Raw genomic sequence first — 23,352 nt, forward strand, 5'->3', positions numbered from 1 at the left:
GTATTTTATTTTTACAAGAGATAAATAGACTGACACCAAGCATTGTACATGGATGACCACAACAAAAGCAACAATGATTGCAATTGCCAAACATGAAACACACTCATACTATGTCATAATATTGACATTCAGTCCAGTAGTCCTCCACTGTAACAGCTCCTTTACTTTGCAGTGAAAATTGATTTCTATATTCTTTGCCTCTGAGTCCTTGTGGGATTTTTTTTTTTTAATTCAAACAGAAAGTCACAAAAATTATACTCATCCTCATCAGTTCACTCAGTCCCATGTAATTAATTTTTTTTTTCATCTTGATCTTTTGTTAGCACTTTTATGAGTTCATCAGTTTTTCATTAGAGTTCTGAAAATGCTTATTCATTCAGTTCAGCAGTACAGTCAGTTACCAGAAACCTGTACTTGTCAGAGTCTTTTCCATGAATTTCTTGAAGATGAAACCCTTTTATAGGAACATATTTGCAAAAGCATCAGAGTACACCCAGAACTGTCTGTAAATGACAAAAGACTTAAAAATAACCACGGTTAAAGATTTGATGAAAGTTCATAATAATGCAGTTGACAAGGAAATTAGTTATTTCTGAGATATACATTTTAAAATAATAACTAGGATTATGACTTATGACATTATACCAGAACATATAAGATTTTTAGAAATTTCCTGTAATGTCTGAAACATTTATATTAACATATTTCCATACAAATAACCCAATGAAAGTTTAGTATTAGTTGTTTTGTTTGTTTTTTTATACTGCAGGTTCTTATTAGTCATCAATTTTATACACATCAGTGTATACATGTCAATCCCAGTAGCCCAATTCAGCACACCACCATCCCCACCCCACTGCAGTTTTCCCCCCTTGGTGTCCATATGTCTGTTCTCTACATCTGTGTCTCAACTTCTGCCCTGCAAACTGGCTCATCTGTACCATCTTTCTAGGTTCCACATACATGCATTAATATACGATATTTGTTTTTCTCTTTCTGACTTACTTCACTCTGTATGACAGTCTCTAGATCCATCCACGTCTCAACAAATGACTCAATTTTGTTCCTTTTTATGGCTGAGTAATATTCCATTGTACATATGTACCACAACTTCTTTATCCATTCGTCTGTTGATGGGCATTTAGGTTGCTTCCATGACCAGGCTATTGTAAATAGTGCTGCAATGAACATTGGGGTGCATGTGTCTTTTTGAATTGCGGTTTTCTCTGGGTATATGCCCAGTAGTGGGATTGCTGGGTCATATGGTAGTTCTATTTTTAGTTTTTTAAGGAACCTCCGTATTGTTCTCCATAGTGGCTATATCAATTTACATTCCCACCAACAGTGCAAGAGGGTTCCCTTTTCTCCACACCCTCTCCAGCATTTGTTGTTTGTAGATTTTCTGATGATGCCCATTCGAACTGCTTGTGAGGTGATACCTCATTGTAGTTTTGATTTGCATTTCTCTAATAATTAGTGATGTTGAGCATCTTTTCATGTGCTTCGTGGCCGTCTGTATGTCTTCTTTGGAGAAATGTCTATTTAGGTCTTCTGCCCATTATTGGATTGGGGTGTTTGTTTCTTGAATATTGAGCTGAATGAGCTGTTTATATATTTTGGAGATTAATCCTTTGTCCGTTGATTCGTTTGCAAATATTTTCTCCCATTCTGAGGGTTGTCTTTTCGTCTTGTTTATGGTTTCCTTTGCTGTGCGAAAGCTTTGAAGTTTCATTAGGTCCCATTTGTTTGTTTTTGTTTTTATTTCCATTACTCTAGGAGGTGGATCAAAAAAGATCTTGCTGTGATTTATGTCAAAGAGTGTTCTTCCTATGTTTTCCTCTAAGAGTTTTATAATGTCCAGTCTTACATTTAGGTCTCTAATCCATTTTGAGTTTATTTTTGTGTATGGTGTTAGGGAGTATTCTAATTTCATTCTTTTACATGTAGCTGTCCAGTTTTCCCAGCACCACTTATTGAAGAGACTGTCTTTTCTCCATTGTATATCTTTGCCTCCTTTGTCATAGATTAGTTGACCATAGGTGCGTGGGTTTATCTCTGGGCTCTCTATCTTGTTCCATTGATCTATGTTTCTGTTTTTGTGCCAGTACCATATTGTCTTGATTACTGTAGCTTTGTAGTATAGTGTGAAGTCAGGGAGTCTGATTCCTCCAGCTCCGTTTTTTTCCCTCAAGACTGCTTTGGCTATTCAGGGTCTTTTGTGTCTCCATACAAATTTTAAGATGATTTGTTCTAGCTCCGTAAAAAATGCCATTGGTAATTTGATAGGGATTGCATTGAATCTGTAGATTGCTTTGGGTAATATAGTCATTTTCACAATGTTGATTCTTCCAATCCAAGAACATGGTATATCTCTCCATCTGTTTGTATCATCTTTAATTTCTTTCATCAGTGTTTTATAGTTTTCTGAGTACAGGTCTTTTACCTCCTTAGGTAGGTTTATTCCTAGGTATTTTATTCTTTTTGTTGCAGTGGTAAATGGGAGTGTTTCCATAATTTCTCTTTCAGATTTTTCATCATTAGTGTATAGGAATGCAAGAGATTTCTGTGCATTAATTTTGTATCCTGCAACTTTACCATATTCATTAATTAGCTCTAGCAGTTTTCTGGTGGCAGTTTTAGGATTCTCTATGTATAGTATCATGTCATCCGCAAACAGTGACAGTTTTACTTCTTCTTTTCCAATTTGTATTCCTTTTATTTCTTTTTCTTCTCTGATTGCCGTGGCTAGGACTTCCAGAACTATGTTGAAAAATAGTGGTGAGAGTGGACATCCTTGTCTCGTTCCTGATCTTAGAGGAAATGCTTTCAGATTTTCACCGTTGAGAATGATGTTTGCTGTGGGTTTGTCATATATGGCCTTTATTATGTTGAGGTAGGTTCCCTCTATGCCCGCTTTCTGGAGAGTTTTTATCATAAATGGGTGTTGAATTTTGTCAAAAGCTTTTTCTGCATCTATTGAGATGATCATATGGTTTTTATTCTTCAATTTGTTAATATGGTGTATCACATTGATTGATTTGCGTATATTGAAGAATCCTTGCATCCCTGGGATAAATCCCACTTGATCGTGGTGTATGATCCTTTTAATGTGTTGTTGGTTTCTGTTTGCTAGTATTTTGTTGAGGATTTTTGCATTTATATTCATCAGTGATATTGGTCTGTAATTTTCTTTTTTTGTAGTGTCTTTGTCTGGTTTTGGTATCAGGGTGATGGTGGCCTCATAGAATGAGTTTGGGAGTGTTCCTTCCTCTTCAATTTTTTGGAAGAGTTTGAGAAGGATAGGTGTTAGCTCTTCTCTAAATGTTTGATAGAATTCACCTGTGAAGCCGTCTGGTCCTGGACTTTTGTTTGTTGGAAGATTTTTAATCACAGTTTCAATTTCATTACTTGTGATTGGTCTGTTCATATTTTCTGTTTCTTCCTGGTTCAGTCTTGGAAGGTTATACCTTTCTAAGAATTTGTCCATTTCTTCCTGGTTGTCCATTTTATTGGCATAAAGTTGCTTGTAGTAGTCTCTTAGGATGCTTTGTATTTTTGTGGTGTCTGTTGTAACTTCTCCTTTTTCATTCCTGATTTTATTGATTTGAGTCCTCAGCCTCTTTTTCTTGATGAGTCTGGCTAACGGCTTATCAATTTTGTTTATCTTCTCAAAGAACCAGCTTTTAGTTTTATTGATCTTTGCTATTGTTTTCTTTGTTTCTATTTCATTCATTTCCGCTCTGATCTTTATGATTTCTTTCCTTCTGCTAGCTTTGGGTTTTGTTTGTTCTTCTTTCTCTAGTTTCTTTAGGTGTAAGGTTAGATTGTTTACTTGAGATTTTTCTTGTTTCTTTAAGTAGGCTTGTATTGCTATAAACTTCCCTCTTAGAACTGCTTTTGCTGCATCCCATAGGTTTTGGGTCGTCGTGTTTTCATTGTCGTTTGTCTCTAGGTATTTTCTGATTTCCTCTTTGATTTCTTCAGTGATCTCTTGGTTATTTAGGAACGTATTGTTTAGCCTCCATGTGTTTGTGTTTTTTACGTTTTTTTCCCTGTAATTGATTTCTAATCTCTTAGCGTTGTGGTCAGAAAAGATGCTTGGTATGATTTCAATTTTCTTAAATTTACTGAGGCTTGATTTGTGACCCAAGATGTGATCTATCCTGGAGAATGTTCCGTGCGCACTTGAGAAGAACGTGTAATCTGCTGTTTTTGGATGGAATGTCCTATGAATATCAATTAAATCTATCTGGTCTATTGTGTCATTTAAAGCTTCTGTTTCCTTATTTATTTTCATTTTGGATGATCTGTCCATTGGTGTAAGTGAGGTGTTAAAGTCCCCCACTATTATTGTGTTACTGTCAATTTCCTCTTTTATAGCTGTTAGCAGTTGCCTTATGTATTGAGGTGCTCCTATGTTGGGTGTATATATATTTATAATTGTTATATATTCTTCTTGGATTGATCCCTTGATCATTATGTAGTGTCCTTCCTTGTCTCTTATAACATTCTTTATTTTAAAGTCTATTTTATCTGATATCAGTATAGCTACTCCAGCTTTCTTTTGATTTCCATCTGCATGGAATATCTTTTTCCATCCCCTCACTTTCAGTCTGTATGCGTCCCTAGGTCTAAAGTGGGTCTCTTGTAGACAGCATGTATATGGGTCTTGTTTTTGTATCCATTCAGCAAGCCTGTGTCTTTTGGTTGGAGCATTTAATCCATTCACGTTTAAGGTAATTATCAATATGTATGTTCCTATGACCATTTTCTTAATTGTTTTGGGTTTGTTTTTGTAGGTCCTTTTCTTCTCTTGTGTTTCCCACTTAGAGAAGTTCCTTTAGCATTTGTTGTAGAGCTGATTTGGTGGTGCTGAATTCTCTTAGCTTTTGCTTGTCTGTAAAGCTTTTGATTTCTCCATCAAATCTAAATGAGATCCTTGCCGGGTAGAGTAATCTTGGTTGTAGGTTCTTCCCTTTCATCACTTTAAGTATATCATGCCACTCCCTTCTGGCTTGTAGAGTTTCTGCTGAGCAATCAGCTGTTAACCTTATGGGAGTTCCCTTGTATGTTATTTGTCATTTTTCCCTTGCTGCTTTCAATAATTTTTCTTTGTCTTTAATTTTTGCCACTTTGATTACTATGTGTCTCAGCGTGTTTCTCCTTGGGTTTATCCTGTATGGGACTCTCTGCGCTTCCTGGACTTGGGTGTCTATTTCCTTTCCCATGTTAGGGAAGTTTTCGACTATAATCTCTTCAAATATTTTCTCTGGTCCTTTCTCTCTCTCTTCTCCTTCTGGGACCCCTATAATGCGAATGTTGTTGCGTTTAATGTTGTCCCAGAGGTCTCTTAGGCTGTTTTCATTTCTTTTCATTCTTTTTTCTTTAGTCTGTTCCGCAGCAGTGAATTCCACCATTCTGTCTTCCAGGTCACTTATCCGTTCTTCTGCCTCAGTTATTCTGCTATTGATTCCTTCTAGTGTAGTTTTCATTTCAGTTATTGTATTGGTCATCTCTGTTTGTTTGTTCTTTAATTCTTCTAGGTCTTTGTTAATCATTTCTTGCATCTTCTCAATCTTTGCCTCCATTCTTATTCCGAGGTCCTGGATCATCTTCACTATCATTATTCTGAATTCTCTTTCTGGAAGGTTGCCTATCTCCACTTCATTTAGTTGTTTTTCTGGGGTTTTTTCTTGTTCCTTCATCTGGTATATAGCCCTCTGCCTTTTCATCTTGTCTATCTTTCTGTAAATGTGGTTTTTGCTCCACAGGCTGCAGGATTGTAGTTCTTCTTGCTTCTGCTGTCTGCGCTCTGGTGGTTGAGGCTACCTAAGAGGCTTGATGGGAGGCTCTGGTGGTGGGTAGAGCTGACTGTTGCTGTGGCGATCAGAGCTCTGTAAAACTTTAATCCACTTGACTGTTGATGGGTGAGGCTGGGTTCCCTCCCTGTTGGTTGTTTTGCCTGAGGCAAGCCAACACTGGAGCCTACCTGGGCTCTTTGGTGGGTCTAATGGCAGACTCTGGGAGGGCTCACGCCAAGGAATACTTCCCAGAACTTCTGCTGCCAGTGTCCTTGTCCCCACGGTGAAACAGAGCTAGCCCCCGCCTCTGCAGGAGACCCTCCAACACTAGCAGGTAGGTCTGGTTCAGTCTCCCCCAAGGTCACTGCTCCTTCCCCTGGGTCCCGATGCGCACACTATTCCGTGTGTGCCCTCCAAGAGTGGGGTCTCTGTTTCCCCCAGTCCTGTCGAAGTCCTGCAATCAGTTCCCACTAGGCTTCAAAGTCTGATTCTCTATGAATCCCTCCTCCCGTTGCCAGACCCCCAGGTTGGGAAGCCTGACATGGGGCTCAGAACCTTCACTCCAGTGGGTGGACTTCTGTGGTATGAGTGTTCGCTAGTCTGTGAGTCACCCACCCAGCAGTTATGGGATTTGATTTTACTCTGATTGCGCCCCTCCTACCGTCTCACTGTGGCTTCTCCTCTGTCCTTGGACGTGGAGTATCCTCCTTGGTGAAGTCCAGTGTCTTCCTGTTGATGATTGTCCAGCAGCCAGTTGTGATTCTGGTGCTCTCGCAAGAGGGAGTGAGAGCACGTCCTTCTACTCCGCCATCTTGGTTAATCTCTCCACACAGTTCATTTTGATTCAAATAAGTGTGATTTTAAAGTTTCTAAAATTACCTTGGGGTTCAGGGAAACCTGTGGCAACAATCTCAAAGGTTTGGGTTTGCTAAACTTTATAAAATGAACTGGTAAAGGTTTTTTTTAGCGTTCCCCCCCCCCCGTTCTTTTTTTAATGGAGAATCTTTACAATTTTTATTGAACTTCAGCCTATAGGCAACCATCGGTTTTTTTCTTTTCTCTATTTTATGTTCAAGAAAATAAAATAATGCAATTTCATACTGTGTTTTTAGGAACTCTGTTACACAGCATGTGCAAGTAATATGACACAAATTATAGTTTTCAGAGGCTGCATAAACAGTAATATAAAATGTAATAATATAGGTAATGTTTTATACGAGAAACATTCTGTCTTCTAAATCTTCCAAATTATTAATTTTCAAAAGCATACAGGGAAGAAAGAATATTGACAGATGGGTGGCTAGATATACTGGGAAACAATGGTAGATTGTGAAAAGGCTATAAAACATTAAGTGTTAGGAAATTGTCAAGAAAATATAAACCATTATAAAATCCTGTTGATATTAACATATAGCTTTATTTTCTTTTTCTAGGTTTTTTTTTAAATTAATTTATTTTATTTTATTTATTTTTGGCTGTGTTGGGTCTTCGTTTCTGTGTGAGGGCTTTCTCCAGTTGCGGCGAGCGGGGGCCACTCTTCATCGCGGTGCGCGGGCCTCTCACTATCGCGGCCTCTCTTGTTGTGGAGCACAGGCTCCAGACGCACAGGCTCGGTAATTGTGGCTCACGGGCCTTGTTGCTCCGCGGCATGTGGGATCTTCCCAGACCAGGGCTCGAACCCGTGTCCCCTGCATTGGCAGGCAGATTCTCAACCACTGCGCCACCAGGGAAACCCATAGCTTTATTTTTTAATGTAAGACCATTTATAAGGATACTATGTGGGACAGTATATGGAGAGCAGAGGATTTCAGGACAATATTTTAAGTGTCTCTGTAGTCTCAAAGAAAGACTTCTGAGACAGTGGGCTCTTGGAAAGAATACAGAGATTCATTAGTCCCCAGGGACACATTAGGCAAAGAATACATTGGTAAGCACTCTACCAGCAAATCTAGGGTTCCTGAGTGGCTCCTTTGACTGTAACCCATCCTATGCCACTTCTTTTCTAACTAGATGTTAATATAGCACCAGTAGAGAAAGAAATAGTTTTCACATTGGAAAAAGACTGCATTTTGGTATCCATTTCCATATATTAATCTTGAGTACTTTATATCCCAAGATTTTGCAATACGGTTATATCCCACAGGATAGAATTTGTATATAGAATGTGTCTTGGGCCTTATGCAGGAAGAGTCTTACTTGGAGTACCCAAACTTTCTTCTAGGATAATTTTACGTACAATATCTGGACCTCAAAAGCATGACCTAAAATGATATAATAAAATTTCTGGGAAAACACACACATATACGTTTAAACACGTGCACATATATTCATGTATGTTATGTGTGCTAAAACTACAAAGAAAAACAAGGGAACGGTTAACACCAGAATCAGGAGAATGATTACTCTTAGGTTGCAGTGAGGAGGATGTGATTTTGGTGAGGTTTGCAGGGCTCCAAGATACTGGTTAATGTCTACTTCTAAAACTAGGCAGATTTATGGGCATTGTTTTTATTTACCATCTATTTCATTTTTAAATTTAAAAAAGGAAAGTCATACATAAGAAATGTTATATCATGAGCATCTGAGACTTTTTTTTAATGAAATTTATTTATGGTACCCCTGGACTGATTTTAATACTACTTCAGAGCAACATTTTGATACACAAAATGTCTTTTTGTTTTTTTGTTTTCCAGTTAGAAAGGATATAGTCCGTATCCTCCCCAGTTTAGATGTTGAAGTCAAAGACATTACAGACAGTTATGATTCCAACTGGTTTCTTCAGCTGTTATCTACACAAGATCTTTTTGAAATGACCAGTAAAGAGTTCCCCATAGTGGCTGAAGTCATAGAAGCGCCCCAAGGAAACCAGCTACCCAGAAACGTTTTACAACCTGGGAAAACCATTGTGATCCACAAAAAGTGCCAGGCATCAAGGATCTTAGCTTCAGAAATTAGAAGCAATTTTCCTAAGAGACACTTCTTGATCCCCCCTAGCTATAAAGGCAAATTCAAGCGGCGACCTCGGGAGTTCCCAACCCCCTATGACCTTGAGATAGCAAAGAGTGAAAAGGAGCCTCTCCACGTGGTGGCCACCAAAGCCTTTCATTCCCCCCATGACGAGCTGTCATCTGTATCTGCCGGGGACCAGTTTCTAGTGCATCACTCACAGACGACGGAAGTCCTCTGTGAAGGGATCAAAAAAGTGGTGAACGTTCTGGCTTGTGAAAAAATCCTCAAAAAATCCTATGAGGCAGCACTGCTCCCTTTGTACATGGAAGGAGGTTTTGTAGAGGTGATTCATGATAAGAAGCAGTACCAGATTTCTGAGCTCTGTGCACAGTTCCACTTGCCCTTCAATGTGAAGGTTTCTGTGAGAGATCTTTTCACTGAAGAAGATATTTTGGCTGCTACACCAGGACTACGGTTGGAGGAAGCTATCACAGACTCTTATCTACTCATAAGTGACTTCGCCAACCCCAAGGAGTGCTGGGAAATTCCTGCTGGCCGCGTGAATATGACTGTTCAGTTAGTTAATAATTTGTCTGGGGATCCGGGATCATTTCTAGTCAGGACTCTGGTCGAAGAGATCCCTGAAGAACAGTATTATATGATGCGGAGATATGAAAACTCTTTCTCGTACCCTCCACCTCGCCCTCCCAAACATCCCTCCGTGGAGGAAACAAAGTTAAGCCTGCTCAGCTTAGCAGAAGAAAAGACAGTGGGTCTGCCCAAGTCTCCCAAGGTAAGGCTATGATTTTGCAGTTTTTCCTCTTGAGTGTTTTTCTGGGGGCAAGTTATTTCAAGTCTCTTCTGAGTCTGGTTTTTGCTTACTTTTCTTCCTTTCATGCCATATTTGAAATGAGCCTTTCTGGTGCACAGTAGATGATTGAACATCAACAGAGCCTAAGCTGTTACAGCGTTTTGTATTTTGATGCTTAACCAGTAGATGTGACAAGAAGTTTAGGAATTAGAACTAGCAGGGATGACACATGATTACAAACTGCTGTTTCAGTGTGTTTTGGTAATTAGGAATGGTTTATAAGGTGCCTCAGAAGCAAACCTCTTTTATTTTGGAAGTGCTGTTCACGTTTTTCTAGGTGGAGTTGTTTTAATACTTCATCCAGGAAATGAGCACACAATCAACTCCCTTCTTCTGGGGGCGGGGGTACCAGTAGCATGCATCTATAGCACATGTCTTCATTTTGTTTTATGTGTGGAAAGATGTAAAAATATCTTGGCAGAACTGTGTGAGAACATGGGCATCTGCCCACATTCTGCCTGTCTGAGAATTGTCATCTTTAACAGTTCTATTGAAAAACAAAAATCAATAAAATTGCAGGCAGTATGAGATCATTACAGAATCCACAACTCCATAACCACTCTAAAGATGGGAGGGGAGGGGTTTCAGCTTCATTTCTGCTTAAAGTTTTTGCCTCTTAAAAACTGCCTGCTGAGTGCCTGGAAAGCACTTGCCCTTACACCACGGAGCTTAAGTCGTTTATCTGGCAGGCAGTGGTTCTCTGGTGTGTGGAAATAGTGCATTCTGCTCTGGCAGATGTTGTGCTAGCAGCTTGGGGAAACAAAGCAATTAGTAAAACAAAGAGAGATGCTGTGTTTACTCTCTATACTCAGGAATGATAGCAGCCTCAGGCTTCAAGGATGTGGGTATGGAAATACATTTAATTCTACATTTCAAAGATTGCATTCTGATTGTATGCTGGGGAAATCCAGTAAACATCTTCAAACTCATCCTCAGGAAAAGATAAAACCAGCAGAAATTTCCTTTCCAGAAAAATCAATTTTGAAACTAAACTAAACAACTCTTTCCAAATAATGTTGATTAACAGGCTGCTATTAATGTGGAGAGTGCCTGGCTTCTCCTGTTGAATATATTTTTATTACTGAATTGAATGATGTGAGAGATGGAATGCTGTTGTCATTTTTAGTGGGAAGCAGAATAATGTCCCATCCCCCTACCCCCATCCTCTCACCCCCACCCAAGGTGTCTATACCTAAGCCTCCAGAACTGTGAATATGCTACATTGGTTAGTAAAAGAGACTTTGCACATGTACTTAAAATTAAGGACCTTGAGATGAGATTATCCTGGATTATTCAGGTAGGTCCAAGCTAATCACAAGAGTCCTTAAAATATCTTTCTCACTTAAGGTCAGGGTCAGAGAAAGATGTGACTACAAAAGAATGTTAAAGAGATGCAGCGTTGCTACCTTTGAAGATGGAGGAAAGGATCATTGAGCCAAGGAATGCAGACGGTCTCTAGTAGCGAGAAAGACAAGGAAGCTTTCTTCCCTAGAGCCTCCAGAAGGAGCACAGCTCTGCTAACACCTTACTTTTAGTCAATGAGACTCCTGTTGAATTTCTGACTTACAAAACTCCAAGATAATAAATTCGTATTGTTTAAGGCACCAAGTTTATGTTACAGCAACAATAGAAAGCTAACATAGGACATAAGATTGGGAGGGAGGAATAAATAAAAACTTTAGATAGAAAAATCTGTATTTAAGTTAGGACTTGTTTTGCTGGCAAAGTGGCTTTTTTTCCCTTTTTCCTTTTAATGAAAGTAGTAGCTCAGGTACCCTTGGAGAACCTCAGGGTATACAGCTAGGCTTCAGGGACAACTGGAAACAGGATGTAGAACACAGCCAGAGTGGGTCTTCCTTTTCATCACACATTGGACATTACTTCTGACAGTTCCTGCATCTTGTAGTTTCATCACTAGAGAAGAACATAATCTCTTTGTTTAGTTCCAAGTTTTAAAAAGGGAAGGACTTTGGATCACATGCCCATCTCTTGGTTCAATCAATTCATTGTCTGCCCCAGCTACAGCCAGGATTGGTGGGGAAGGGAATAAGGACTAGTTGACTCAAATAATAGAAATATGTCTCAAATAACAGTATGTGAAGGTCTGGAGATATAAAAAAGTAGATGCCTATTACAATCAGAAAGGAAGAGATCAAAAATCCTAAACTTCTAAGAAACCATTCGTAGAAAAAAATAAATTTAATAAATTTTAAATGCCCTTTGAAAGAATGTCAACTGAAAATGATCTACGCATTTTATTAGGAGAGAAACTCACAAAACAACAACGTTTCATCTAGGTTACTGCTTGGAAAAACCTTCAGTCCTCCTCCTATGTTTCTCCTTTACTCTCACACTACTGCCACACTCACAAAACCTCCGACACCAGATGCATGGAAATTTTCCCTCAGCAAGCGATTCTTTGACACCAGTTGGGTGTCCTGCAATTACTTAACTCAATTCAGACTCTGTCTACCTGGAGATAACATCAGATCCCACAGGTTAAGAGCTCAGTCCCACAGGTTAAGAGCTCACTCCCGCAAGACTGCTCCCCACTTCAGATGCCAATTGCAAGTAGTAGGTCCTCAGGTTACCGACAGCCTCTGTCTGACTTGGCTGCAAATCAGAGGTCCCCAGGACCCCCTCCTCAGGTTCCATTAATTTGCTAGAGTGGCTCACAGAACTCAGGGAAACACCTACTTACATTTACCAGTTAAAGGATATGATACAGAATACAGATGAACAGTCAGATAAAGAGACATGAAGGGTGAGGTCTGGAAGGGTCCCGAGAGCTCAGGAACTTCTGTCCCATAGAGTTAGATACACCACCCCCCTGGTGTGTGGATGTGTCCACTAACCTGCAAGTTCTCTGAACCGTGTACTTCTGGGAATTTTATGGAAGTTTCCTCATGTAAGCATGATCGATTATTAACTCCTTTTCCAGTCCTTCTCCCCTCTCTGGAGAATGGGGATTGGGGCTGAAAATTCCAAGCTTCTAATTATGGCTTGGTGTTTCTGGTGGCCAGCCCCAATCCAGGAGCCATCTGGGAGCCCACCCAGAGTCGCCTCATTAGAACAAAAGACACTCCTATCACCCAGGAAATTCCAGGAGATTTAGGAGCCCTGTGTCAGAAGCTGGGGTCAAAGACCAAATATCAAAAAAGAAGATGCTCCTAGTGCTCTTATCATTCAGGAAGTTGCAAGGGCTTCAGGAGCTTGGTGCCAGGACCCAGGGGCAGAGAGCAATACATCTATTTCCTATTATCTCCAGCTACTGAAAGAAAACAAATGCAATCTTTGACTAAATTCATACATGTAGGATTCCAGATCAACTTAATAATTCCTAACTACTTGTTCATTTTTCAGGCCCCATATGGATTCTTGTGTCTACTTCTGAGTCGCACTCCTAAAGAATATTGATTACCTGAACTTTGTTAAGATATTAAGAGTTGTTTGTTAAGATGTTAAAAAGTCCAGGAGCCATTTCCTTCTGTAAATGGTTTAGGGAACTGAGTGATAGTCTAAACTTGAATGACTTGGTACTAGATGATATTAGTTACTTTATACATTTAAAGAACTATTTTGTGGCAAAGATTGCATTCTTATTTTCCATTACAACACTAGCTGAGAGTGAAAGGGAGGACAATTTTGGAGTAATATGTTGGGACTTATTTCTTATCCCTGAAAAGGGTTCAGCAGAAGCTAGGAAACCCTAGGTCAGTAATGGTGTCAGGAGATTTCTGCTTGGTTGAAAGTTTATCAATTGATTGAGAATCTATGATTCTTTGTTTATAAGTTTCATAATTTCTGGTGTGGTCGATAAAGAGCTATATTTTCTCTGAAATCAGTTTAAAGTGTCAGAGGATGCTATAATTTACCTGTGTGCAGACCTACTGACCTCCTTATTTTCAACAGTTTGTCTCACCATGAAGGTAGGACTCCACTTAGTAGATCGTTTTTGAAATTTAAACAGAAGCTCTGTCAGTTTCTGCATAGTGTACTCGAAAAGTCTTGCAACCAACCATTTCTTATGATCACAGTCATCCTTTTATATATTTCTTTTATATTTCTTCTGATATCTACATTAAAGCTCTTCTATTTATGTATGCGTTTGAAGTGGTTGGATAAGACTTTTTTTTAGCACTTTGCAGGCAGGAAGCAGCCACTGAAAACCAGCCTCTAAGGTTTTGGATTGTATGTGGAATATTGCTTTAAATTCAGAGAACAATTTGTAACGGTTATTCAGGGTTTAACTATTCAAACTGACTTAACTTATTAAAATACCTTATTACATATGTAGAGAAGAATATCAGATACTTCATTATATAGTTTACTTTTGTCTTCCTGGTATCATTAGCTTTACTAGGTCATTTCTTGCATTTCACAACAGGATAGTTGTACAGGCTGTCTAATTAAGAAACTAAATGTACTCAGTGTTAGCCAAATTCACTTGTAGTAGATATCCATTGTCGGTTATGAACCCTACACATTCACCTAAGAAGTTTAGAAATTAAGGCTATCTGAGGACAGGTTATTGGAACTAAGATAAATAGAAAGAATTGTTTTCCAAGGTAAGATTGTCAACGGTTCTCTAATACCTAAATAAGAAAAAAACAACTGTATTAGAAATTTGAGAATTGTGGTTTGGATATAAGCAGGGGCAGATGAGATGGGGGATAGATTTCAACAGAATTGACTGCACATTTCCAGGCCCATGAAGTTTGACATTGAAGGATTTTATTCTTGTTTTTTAAATGTGCTCGTTAACTGTTTGGGAAAATAATGTATGAAGTCTAAAAAAAAGGGATGAGAATGTATCAAGTGACCCTTCAAATTTCCTCTTAGGCTTATAACAACGTAAAAATAGTACCTTTAAGATTTATGCATTCTAATATTTGATCAGATGAAAACAATATTATAAAGTCACTAAATAAATGAGGCTGGGCCTAAAATTCTGTTCTAAATAGCAATGTTGTGGGGTAAACTCTCCTTCCCTGGTGGTTAGTTTCTATGTCAGAATTAGTTTCAGATAGTTTGAAAGAGCATATTCTCGCTGGGGTTTTTGCCTGTCGTGGATATATATGGCTATGACTTCTGAGTGCCACATAGGAGAAATGTAACTTCTGTATTCTGATGAAAAAGTCTATAACCAGATAGAAAAACAAACCTTTGGCTGAAAGATGAGATATTCCACTCCTTCGGAGACTGCATCTGGGACCAGAAATCTTGCATTTCACTAACTCTGTTTGGCCATTTAATGCCCAAGTGTCCACTTTGCTGCCGGAATTTCTAGATTTTGTTGGAGAAGAACACCCATGAGAGACATTAAGGCAAAGAGCATGGGAGGCAGTTATGGAAAGGTACTGTGAATTGAGCAGAAAACAAACCTTGTACCAGAATTAGAGTGAGAGCTGAAAAAAACAGAAGGAAAGCAATAGTTTCTGGGAAGTGCAGAGAGAGAACACTTCAGCAGCTGCTGCTGGGTGCTAAGACTCATTTCTGATCTGGTGTGACAGTTAGAGTGACTGAAAAGTGGTAAAGATACCCACACTCCTAGGCTAAATCTAGATCTTTAGAGACATCCACTCATTTGTTGTCTATAGCATACAGTCCCAAAGGGTGTGATTTGTTTTTGTTTTTGTTAACCTGATGTGGTGTAAAGACATTAAGCATGTTTGGATTTGTTACCAACTTTGCACTTCTGAAGATTGATGCCTGTCTATTCTTGGTGTGTCCTCTTGGTCTAACATAGAAGCTGAAAGTCTTTCCCTGTGAATAGAGAAAATTAACATTTCAGCCATTTTCAAACACCAAAGGCAAAGAATGTGAAACATAGACATACTTAAAAAATTGGGGGTTTAAATCCAAATAACAAGGAAAGTAAAGGGAATCTATGATCTTCCTTTAAAAAGACAAATTTTAACTGTGAGATACAATTTTAGTATACTTTAGCAGATATTTAAGCTGTTCTTAGGGCAGATTACTACATCGTGGTTTTTGAATTGCCTGCCGTTTGTGGTCTAGTAAATGTCATTAGCTTGTAAACAGCCAGCTATAGTAGGAAGAAGTGAAAAAGATGGGAGAAACAGGCAAAGGATGAATAAAGGAAGTGCTGAGTGGAAAATTAGCCAAACTCAAGTTCCAACTGAAACCTTGCAGGTAGAAATCTGTGCCCAATGGGAAACACAGAATATTTATAAGTTCTTTTGGTGCTTTTGGAAGTGGGAGGGTAATCAGAACTTTCAAACTTTTACTCTAGTTATGACATGTACTACCTTAATATTCTAACTGAATAGCCGAAGAATGGTTTAGATGAGTTTTAAATGAAAAATAATTGGTTAAAGTAAGACATTAGAAAATATTGCCTGATTTTAAGGAAATTACAAGCGTTAAGTGAACAAGCTATCAAACTTATAAAAAAAATTATTTTCTCTAAAGAGTTTTTGTCCAGAGAACATTGTTTCCATTCTGGGGTGTTTGAAGTATACTCCTGCTTGGAAATACTTGAATGAATCAAGAATTTACCTGTCTTTGAGCTTTTTACCGAGAATGCTCTCACTGGGGGAGTGAGGAAGGGCTGATGAAAAACATTAGTTAATATTGTTCCTTGCTTCTCTCTCCCATCTTTGGAGTCAAGAACTGAAATACCACCAAATATGTGATTATTATATTTTCAGTGTTAGCATTACTTTTTAGCTCCACAAAAAATGTAAATTAAAAAGTATTTATTTTTCCAGTGGATTTACAAAATCATTGAATGAAATTTGGAGTAAATAATTTCACATTAAATTTTGGCCTTTACAAAGGTTAGAATAGTTTTCACTTTCTTAAATGTCCATAAGCTGTTTAGAAATGAGCAGCCGTAACAGAAGAATCAGCAGTTTGGAATGTTCGATGCACAGTATGTATGAAGGGAGGGCATTTGACTTGCCAACTTCCTATAATCCCTATACTGATTTTAGTGTCTAGAATCTGAGTTGAGTGTGGGCTCACTAGATATTTAACTGCTGTGTTTTGAGCTCACTACCTTCATTTTCTTTTAAAATTAAAAAAAAAATCCAAAGAGTAGTTGGAGAAAGCTAGAGAAGGTAAGTTCCAACTGGTTTTGCAGTTTCCAAAACTGATTTATCTGAGTTTTTCATTAATATATTTATCGGTTCTGAATTTATTTTAGAATAAAAACCTTGCCTCGAAATAAATTAATAAGACATAAGCTATATATTTGAGCAAATACGTTTCTTGCAAGTCAACCATTACTTTAAATCACTGATGTCAGACCTACATAAATGAGAACATATGCTTTGCTTTGCAAACCAAATTTCCTGTGTAAATGTTAAGATAGAAAATGAGCGTAAGATGGTTCTGAAAGAATGCATAAGATAGGCTTCCAAAAATTAGTATTTTTTTCAAAAAATTTATAGAGAAAGAAATGATTCATACAAATGCATTATTTGAGGGCAAACTTTCAACCAGCCTTTTACAGCATTAAATTATTTTTCATTATACTTCATCCAGACTCTAACTTCAATATGATCATGATGTTCTGGTCATGCTGATCATGATGAAAAACACTTCTACTAACACAAATTGCTTTTAGTTATTTTGTAAGACATGCCATCGTTTACAACTTTTACTATGAACCAAGTACATAGCTAATTTTAAATCTGATGAGGAGAGGAAAAAATTAGAAATCTTATAAAATCAGAAAGCCATTGACTAAAAAATTAGCCAAAATGGGGCTTCCTTGGTGGTGCAGTGGTTGAGAATCTGCCTGCCAATGCAGGGGACATGGGTTCGAGCCCTGGTCTGGGAAGATCCCACATGCCACGGAGCAACTGGGCCCGTGAGCCACAACTTCTGAGCCTGCGTGTCTGGAGCCTGTGCTCTGCAACAAGAGAGGCCACGATAGTGAGAGACCCGCACACCGCGATGAAGAGTGGCCCCCGCTTGCCGCAACTAGAGAAAGCCCTTGCACAGAAACAAAGACCCAACACAGCCAAAAATAAATAAATTAATTAATTAATTAAAAAAAATTAGCCAAAATGGAATAATTTTATATATCAAAGACCACAAGAACTGTATAATAAGTCTATAGTTATTTATGCAGATACAAAATGTAAATGGACTGATTGTAAAATTATGGAGTTAGACAATATATATTGTAGGAGATAAGAATGGAGTTTTAACTTGTGACATTATGCTTATTTAGATGACTGAACTTTACATACCGTTTGTCCTTAAGGGAAGTTTGTTGTTTTCAAATGCTTTCCAAATATTAACTAATGTTTAAAAAGTATGCAATTACCAGTTGTGAGATAGGATAAAACACAAAGTCATACGAGGTGTGTTCCTTTATTTGCTATCCAAGGATAGGAATTGCCCTACCCAAGCTATTTTTCTCCTCATTGTCTCTGGTTCCAGCTTCTTCCCTGAGCTGTAATCATTTCTGCTTTTTCCATTCACACTGGGCTCTTCTCCAGCCAAATTCTCTCTCACAGGGTTGTCAGGCATCCTGTGTTCAATAAAATTTCATAAGGTCTATGATACAGACAGCTTTGGTCTGTATCAGTAATTAAAAAACCTCCTGCCCATTACTGAGCTCTTCCTCTGTTGCTGATGTTATGCTAGGTGCTTACAGGTATTATTATCTTATTTAATCCTTCACACTGCTTCATGAAATGGGTCCTGTTATTTTTTGCAGGGGAGGTAATTGAGGCTGAGAAGTATGTAATGGTCATGGTTACAAGTGACACTTGGGTTGCCAAATTTTATGGTCAATCCTTAGTTCTCATATTATTTAGATACTAAGCAGTAAATTGCACAGTTGCATACCCCTTACTTTATGAAATTATTTCTTTGTCTTCTGGAAAATCATGCCCTCCTGATTTCCTTATGCTGCACTGGTTGAATTTTCTTTTGAACTTCTTGCTGGTTCTTCCTCTGGTCTTCCTCATGTCTAAGTGTTCAAGTGCCTTGGAACACAACCCTTAATCTCTTCTCTATCCATGCTCACTTTTTAAGTTCCTGTCTATACTCACAAATTTCTCATTTTATACATATAAAATGGCTCAGTAGAATTACTCATGTATAAGGATTTATTAAGGAAAGCAACTGGAGATGATCTGTCTGTTTTTTAAAAAATCTATTTAAATGTGCTTGGATGTCATCTTTTAAGGAAAGTTCAGTCTTTGAGAGATGCCAGCCTATAACAGTGTGTCTGGTCTATAGCAGTTAACACTTTTGACGTACCTCTAGAAGATGTCAAAGGTCAGGGAAGTGATGACATAAAGAAAGATGGTTCCTTCTAGCATGTTATTCTTGTAAATGTGGGTTTATTGCGCTCAGGATTTTTTTTTTTTTTCTGATCCAGTAATGGGAAAAAGCTGGAGAATACCTTGAATTATCTGAGAAGTTAGAATTTTAAGGAAGGTCTAAGGCCATTTCCAGCATCAGCAGAAAGTTCTTCAGTAACAATTCAGGTTTAGCTGCAATAAACTTCAGGAACTAGAACTAAGACTAGTAATTCTGAAATTTCCCATTAAGTCAGTGATAACACAGATCCAGAGAGAACAAGAAGCCTTTTCTTCATTAAGGGAGCTATGGACCTATAAAAGGAAAAAGACTGATAAGGGTTAATGGGTAAAGGATCTGAGAATAATGGAAACATTCTTAATAAGCCAAGAAAAATCAAAGCACATTACTGATACATAGAGGAAAACTAGAACTATATAATTGCAATAGAAGATTGAGGAGAAAGATTTAAAAATCTATTGGCTTGCATTTCTTTAAGTGTTACTCTAACTGTGCATTGTACATACAATGCTTTTAAATTATATCAATAATTATTTTTAAATGTTAAAAATAATTATTGTAATTGTTTACACTTATTTTAGTTCCATAGACACAAAGGCTTAGTTATGTGCCATTTGCTGTGCTAAGCACTGGAGACACATTAGGTGAATGAAATGCAGTATCTGTGCTCAGTGGACTTTCTGTCTAATGGATTAGACACAGGAAAACAGACAATTACAGTATGGAAACTGGAGAGAAGAGTCCTATTAGGGGGCCAGTATAGGGATTTGGAAGACAGCTTATTAAGATTTCCTATTGAAATGTGGGGTTGAGCTCAGAAAATGATATTTAATATCTGGATTGAAATATGTAAGTTTAGACGAGTAGAAATAGTCAGATGTAAAGTGATGTTTAGTGTGATCTAGCCAGAAGGAACATCCTGTGTTGGCAATAGTATGGAGATATAACCTTATCAGGATCTAGGAGACGTTTAAAATGGCTGTAGCAAAAAAGTGATTAATATGAGGGTAGAAGACCAAAGAGGGTCAGATGTAAAAGGTGGATCATTACCTAATTTCTTAGCTCAGGGTTCACAATTTGTTCAGTTCACTTCTTAATCACTCTGTTTCAGATGGAGAATGAGACTTTCTCAATACCGACTTATTAGGTTTCCTGCCACACCACGCTTTCCCAATGGACAGAACTCAGTTTTCATGTTACTCGACCTATCTATTACCTGGTTCCACTGTCAGGTGATTACATGATTGTGGACCTCTCTCTTCGTAGCTAATTTCCTAAGGCTTGTTACCATGTTCTTGGAGACCTCACCCACCATTACTGATTTTTCCTCCCTTTAATCGTTTATTTTTTTCTGTTTTTCCAAGAGGTACTTTTTTTGTTACTTTCACCTCTTCTTTGACAATAAACTTTGGTGCCCCATGAAACCCACAGCTTAAACGTTTATCTTAGCACTTGAAAGAAACTAGTTCTTCTTTTCTGTTTATCCTCCTAACTGTTAAAAAGAAATACTGCATTTCATTGTTTTAGTACACCAAAAAATGAAGAAAAACAAAATCAGTTGTATTCCATATTTAAAAAAAAAAAGACTGGTCCTTTCTAAACTGCTCTGTTTTTTAAGGAATTTGGACATTCTAAAGAGAAAAAATGGAGGCTATTGTAGGGTTTCCAGTTGGGAAATACAATACAATTTCTATTTTAGATACAAAACATCTAGAAAAGGCAAGTTTATAGAGACAGAAAACAGAGAAGTGGTTGCCTAGGATGGGGGGTAGGAGTAGTGATGAAATGCAAACAGGCAGCATGGGGGAATTTTCTGGGTGATGAAAAAGTTCTAAAACTGGATTGTGGCAATAGTTGCACAACTATAAATTTATTAAATGCATTGAATTGTACACTTATAATGGTGACAACATCAATTATACCTCAGTAAAGTTATTCAAATGTCTATTTTAGAAAAACACTCTAATTATAAAGCAAATAATCCATTCAAATAGAGGCAGGGAGACCAGTTAGAAAGCTAAAGTACTAATATAAGAGAAGATGATTGCCTCTGTGACTGAAAGAGAAATATTCAAGAGAATTTTAGGTGATGCTATCTGTAGGATGTGTGATTGATGAAATGTAGGGAATAAGAAAGGCACTGTGTAAGGAAAATATCCAGACTTCTGACATAAGCATCAGAGTGGATGGTGATGAAATTCATTAACTCAGGAACACAGGACATAGGTAGAAGGATGGTTTTGCAGGGAAAAGGTGAGAGTTTATCTTAAAGTATGCTCAGAAATATCTGTGAGATGTCTGAGATGAGGTGTCTGGTGTGAAGTTAACAACGGTCTGTAGCTTGGGAAAGAATTCCAGGCTGAAGTTGATGATTCAAGTGTCAGCAAATATAAATGGTAAATGAAGTTCTGTGAGAGGATTATATGAAGCTGGAGAGTGTGTAGGTCATGAGAAAAAAAGATGGACTTCTGTGAGGAAATCCAGCATACAAGGGACAAAAGAAGTACATAAAAAGCCTAAAAATAAACAACTGCAGAACTTTATTAACTAAATGCTTACAATGAATCAGTCACCATTCTGAACTTTTTTACATTGTATGGACTCATTTAATTCTCACAAAAATCCAGTGAAGGTAGTCCCAAAATTATTATCTCAATTCTACAGGTGATTAAGGCTCATCAACATTGTGTAACTTTCCAAGACCAAAAGTATGGATTATTACCCTTCAGGTAGAAATAATGAACAATATTTAAAGAGACTCAATGCCATTGAAAGTGCTTGTGATTTTAGAATCAAAATTCAAACCACGACTGATTGATGCTTTTATTTTTCTTCACAAAACATTGTAGAAATCATCCATGTACTTAATTTGTACATAACTTAAAGTTTCACGGGACTGTAAATTGTCAAAGGAAAATTTTCTGAAACACAGCATCCTCTATTAAGGACCCTCACTGATGGAGGCTCCTTTTATGGAACATGGCGGGTTGTCACTGTGTAAATAAAGGAAGCTACAGAATGGTGACCTGGGAATAAGGCACTGATGAGAGATCTCTAGCTCTAGCTCTATCCACTGCACACACTTAATTAGCCAAAGAAAAGTATAGTCCATGTCTAATTGGGGTGAGAAAGTGTAACTTTCCCTTATTCCTGGAAGTAGAAGGAAACCTGATACTAGTGAACAATACGACTACTATACTGTCTTTAAAAACATTAATCACATTTAATCCTCCTGTATTTCTTATCTTTCCAAATGCCACTACCATCTACTGAGTAGCCTAAACCAGACACCTAGGAACAATTGTTTTTTTTTCATCTTCCCACTTATCAATCATTAAATTCTATAGATTCTACTTCTTTAATATCTATTAAATAAATACCGCCTTACTTCAGGTCTTCATCATTTCTTGTATGGATTATTGAGACCATCTTTTAACTACAGTTGATTCTCGAACAACACAGGTTTGAATTGAGTGCATCCACTTGTATGCAGATTTTTTTTATAGTAAATATAGTAACCTTTATTTCTGGTCACACTATCAAATATATTATACAAATCACTGATATATTGATCATTGTAAAGGGAAAATCTTACTGAGTAACTCTTCTGCTCTTTGTGGTTTTCCTTTGAATTTTTTATCATCTTTATTTCTAAAGCCTTCCTCCTCTCCGTACCTTGCCTCACATTTACACTTCAGCCATACTGAATTTGTAGTTTGCAAAGACTTGATTCTTTCCTGAGTTCCCAATCTTTGAAAATGGAATTTTATTATTTTTATTTTTTTTAACAACTATTCACTGGGGACTTACTAAATTCCAAATAGCTAAATAATTCTCATTAAATCCTTTAAGTGTCCCTATGAGTGTTACTCTTATGCCTAATTTATAGACAAGGAAACTGAAACTCAGAGAATAACTGCCCATGGATGGACCTGAAAAACATTATGCTTAGGGAAATGTCAGGCACAGAAGGACATGCACCTCATTATTCTACGTTTATGAAGTATCTGAAGTAATCAAATTCATAGAATCAAAGAGTGGAATGGTGGTTGCTAGTGGAAGGAGGGGAAAATGGGAATTACTAATCAATGGACATAAGTTTCAGTTAAGCAAGATGAATTAGTTCTGGAGATCTGCTGTATGATATAGCACCTATATTCAACAATTTTGTATTATACACTTAAAAATATGTTAATAGGTAGCCCTCTTGTTAAGTGTTCTTTCCACAATAAAGCAATTTTTCACTTAACTTTTCATGAGACATGAAACAATTGGAGGATTGAGTAGGGGAATGACATAAACTGACAACGTTTTAAACTCATTCTGACTTTTGTGATGCTGTTAGACAGTAAGGGAGCAAGAATGGAAGCAGGGAGAGCAACTGGGGGACATGCCTCCATAATGCTGTCCTGAACCAGGGTG

At 37.6% G+C, this 23,352-nt stretch overlaps 1 protein-coding gene across 1 annotated transcript in view; it reads left to right on the plus strand.

Annotated features, from left to right (window-relative positions):
- The window catches only part of THEMIS (thymocyte selection associated), a 167,775-nt gene that overhangs the window by 88,420 nt on the left and 56,003 nt on the right, over nucleotides 1–23,352 (plus strand). Inside the window, exon 4 of the mRNA XM_082474663.1 lies at nucleotides 8,495–9,543. Within this exon, the coding sequence (XP_082330789.1) occupies nucleotides 8,495–9,543 (1,049 nt within the window). The remainder of the gene's footprint in view (nucleotides 1–8,494; nucleotides 9,544–23,352) is intronic.

Source organism: Balaenoptera physalus (assembly GCF_965194825.1).
Source record: "Balaenoptera physalus genome assembly, chromosome: 9".
Classification (NCBI taxonomy): Eukaryota; Metazoa; Chordata; class Mammalia; order Artiodactyla; family Balaenopteridae; genus Balaenoptera; species Balaenoptera physalus.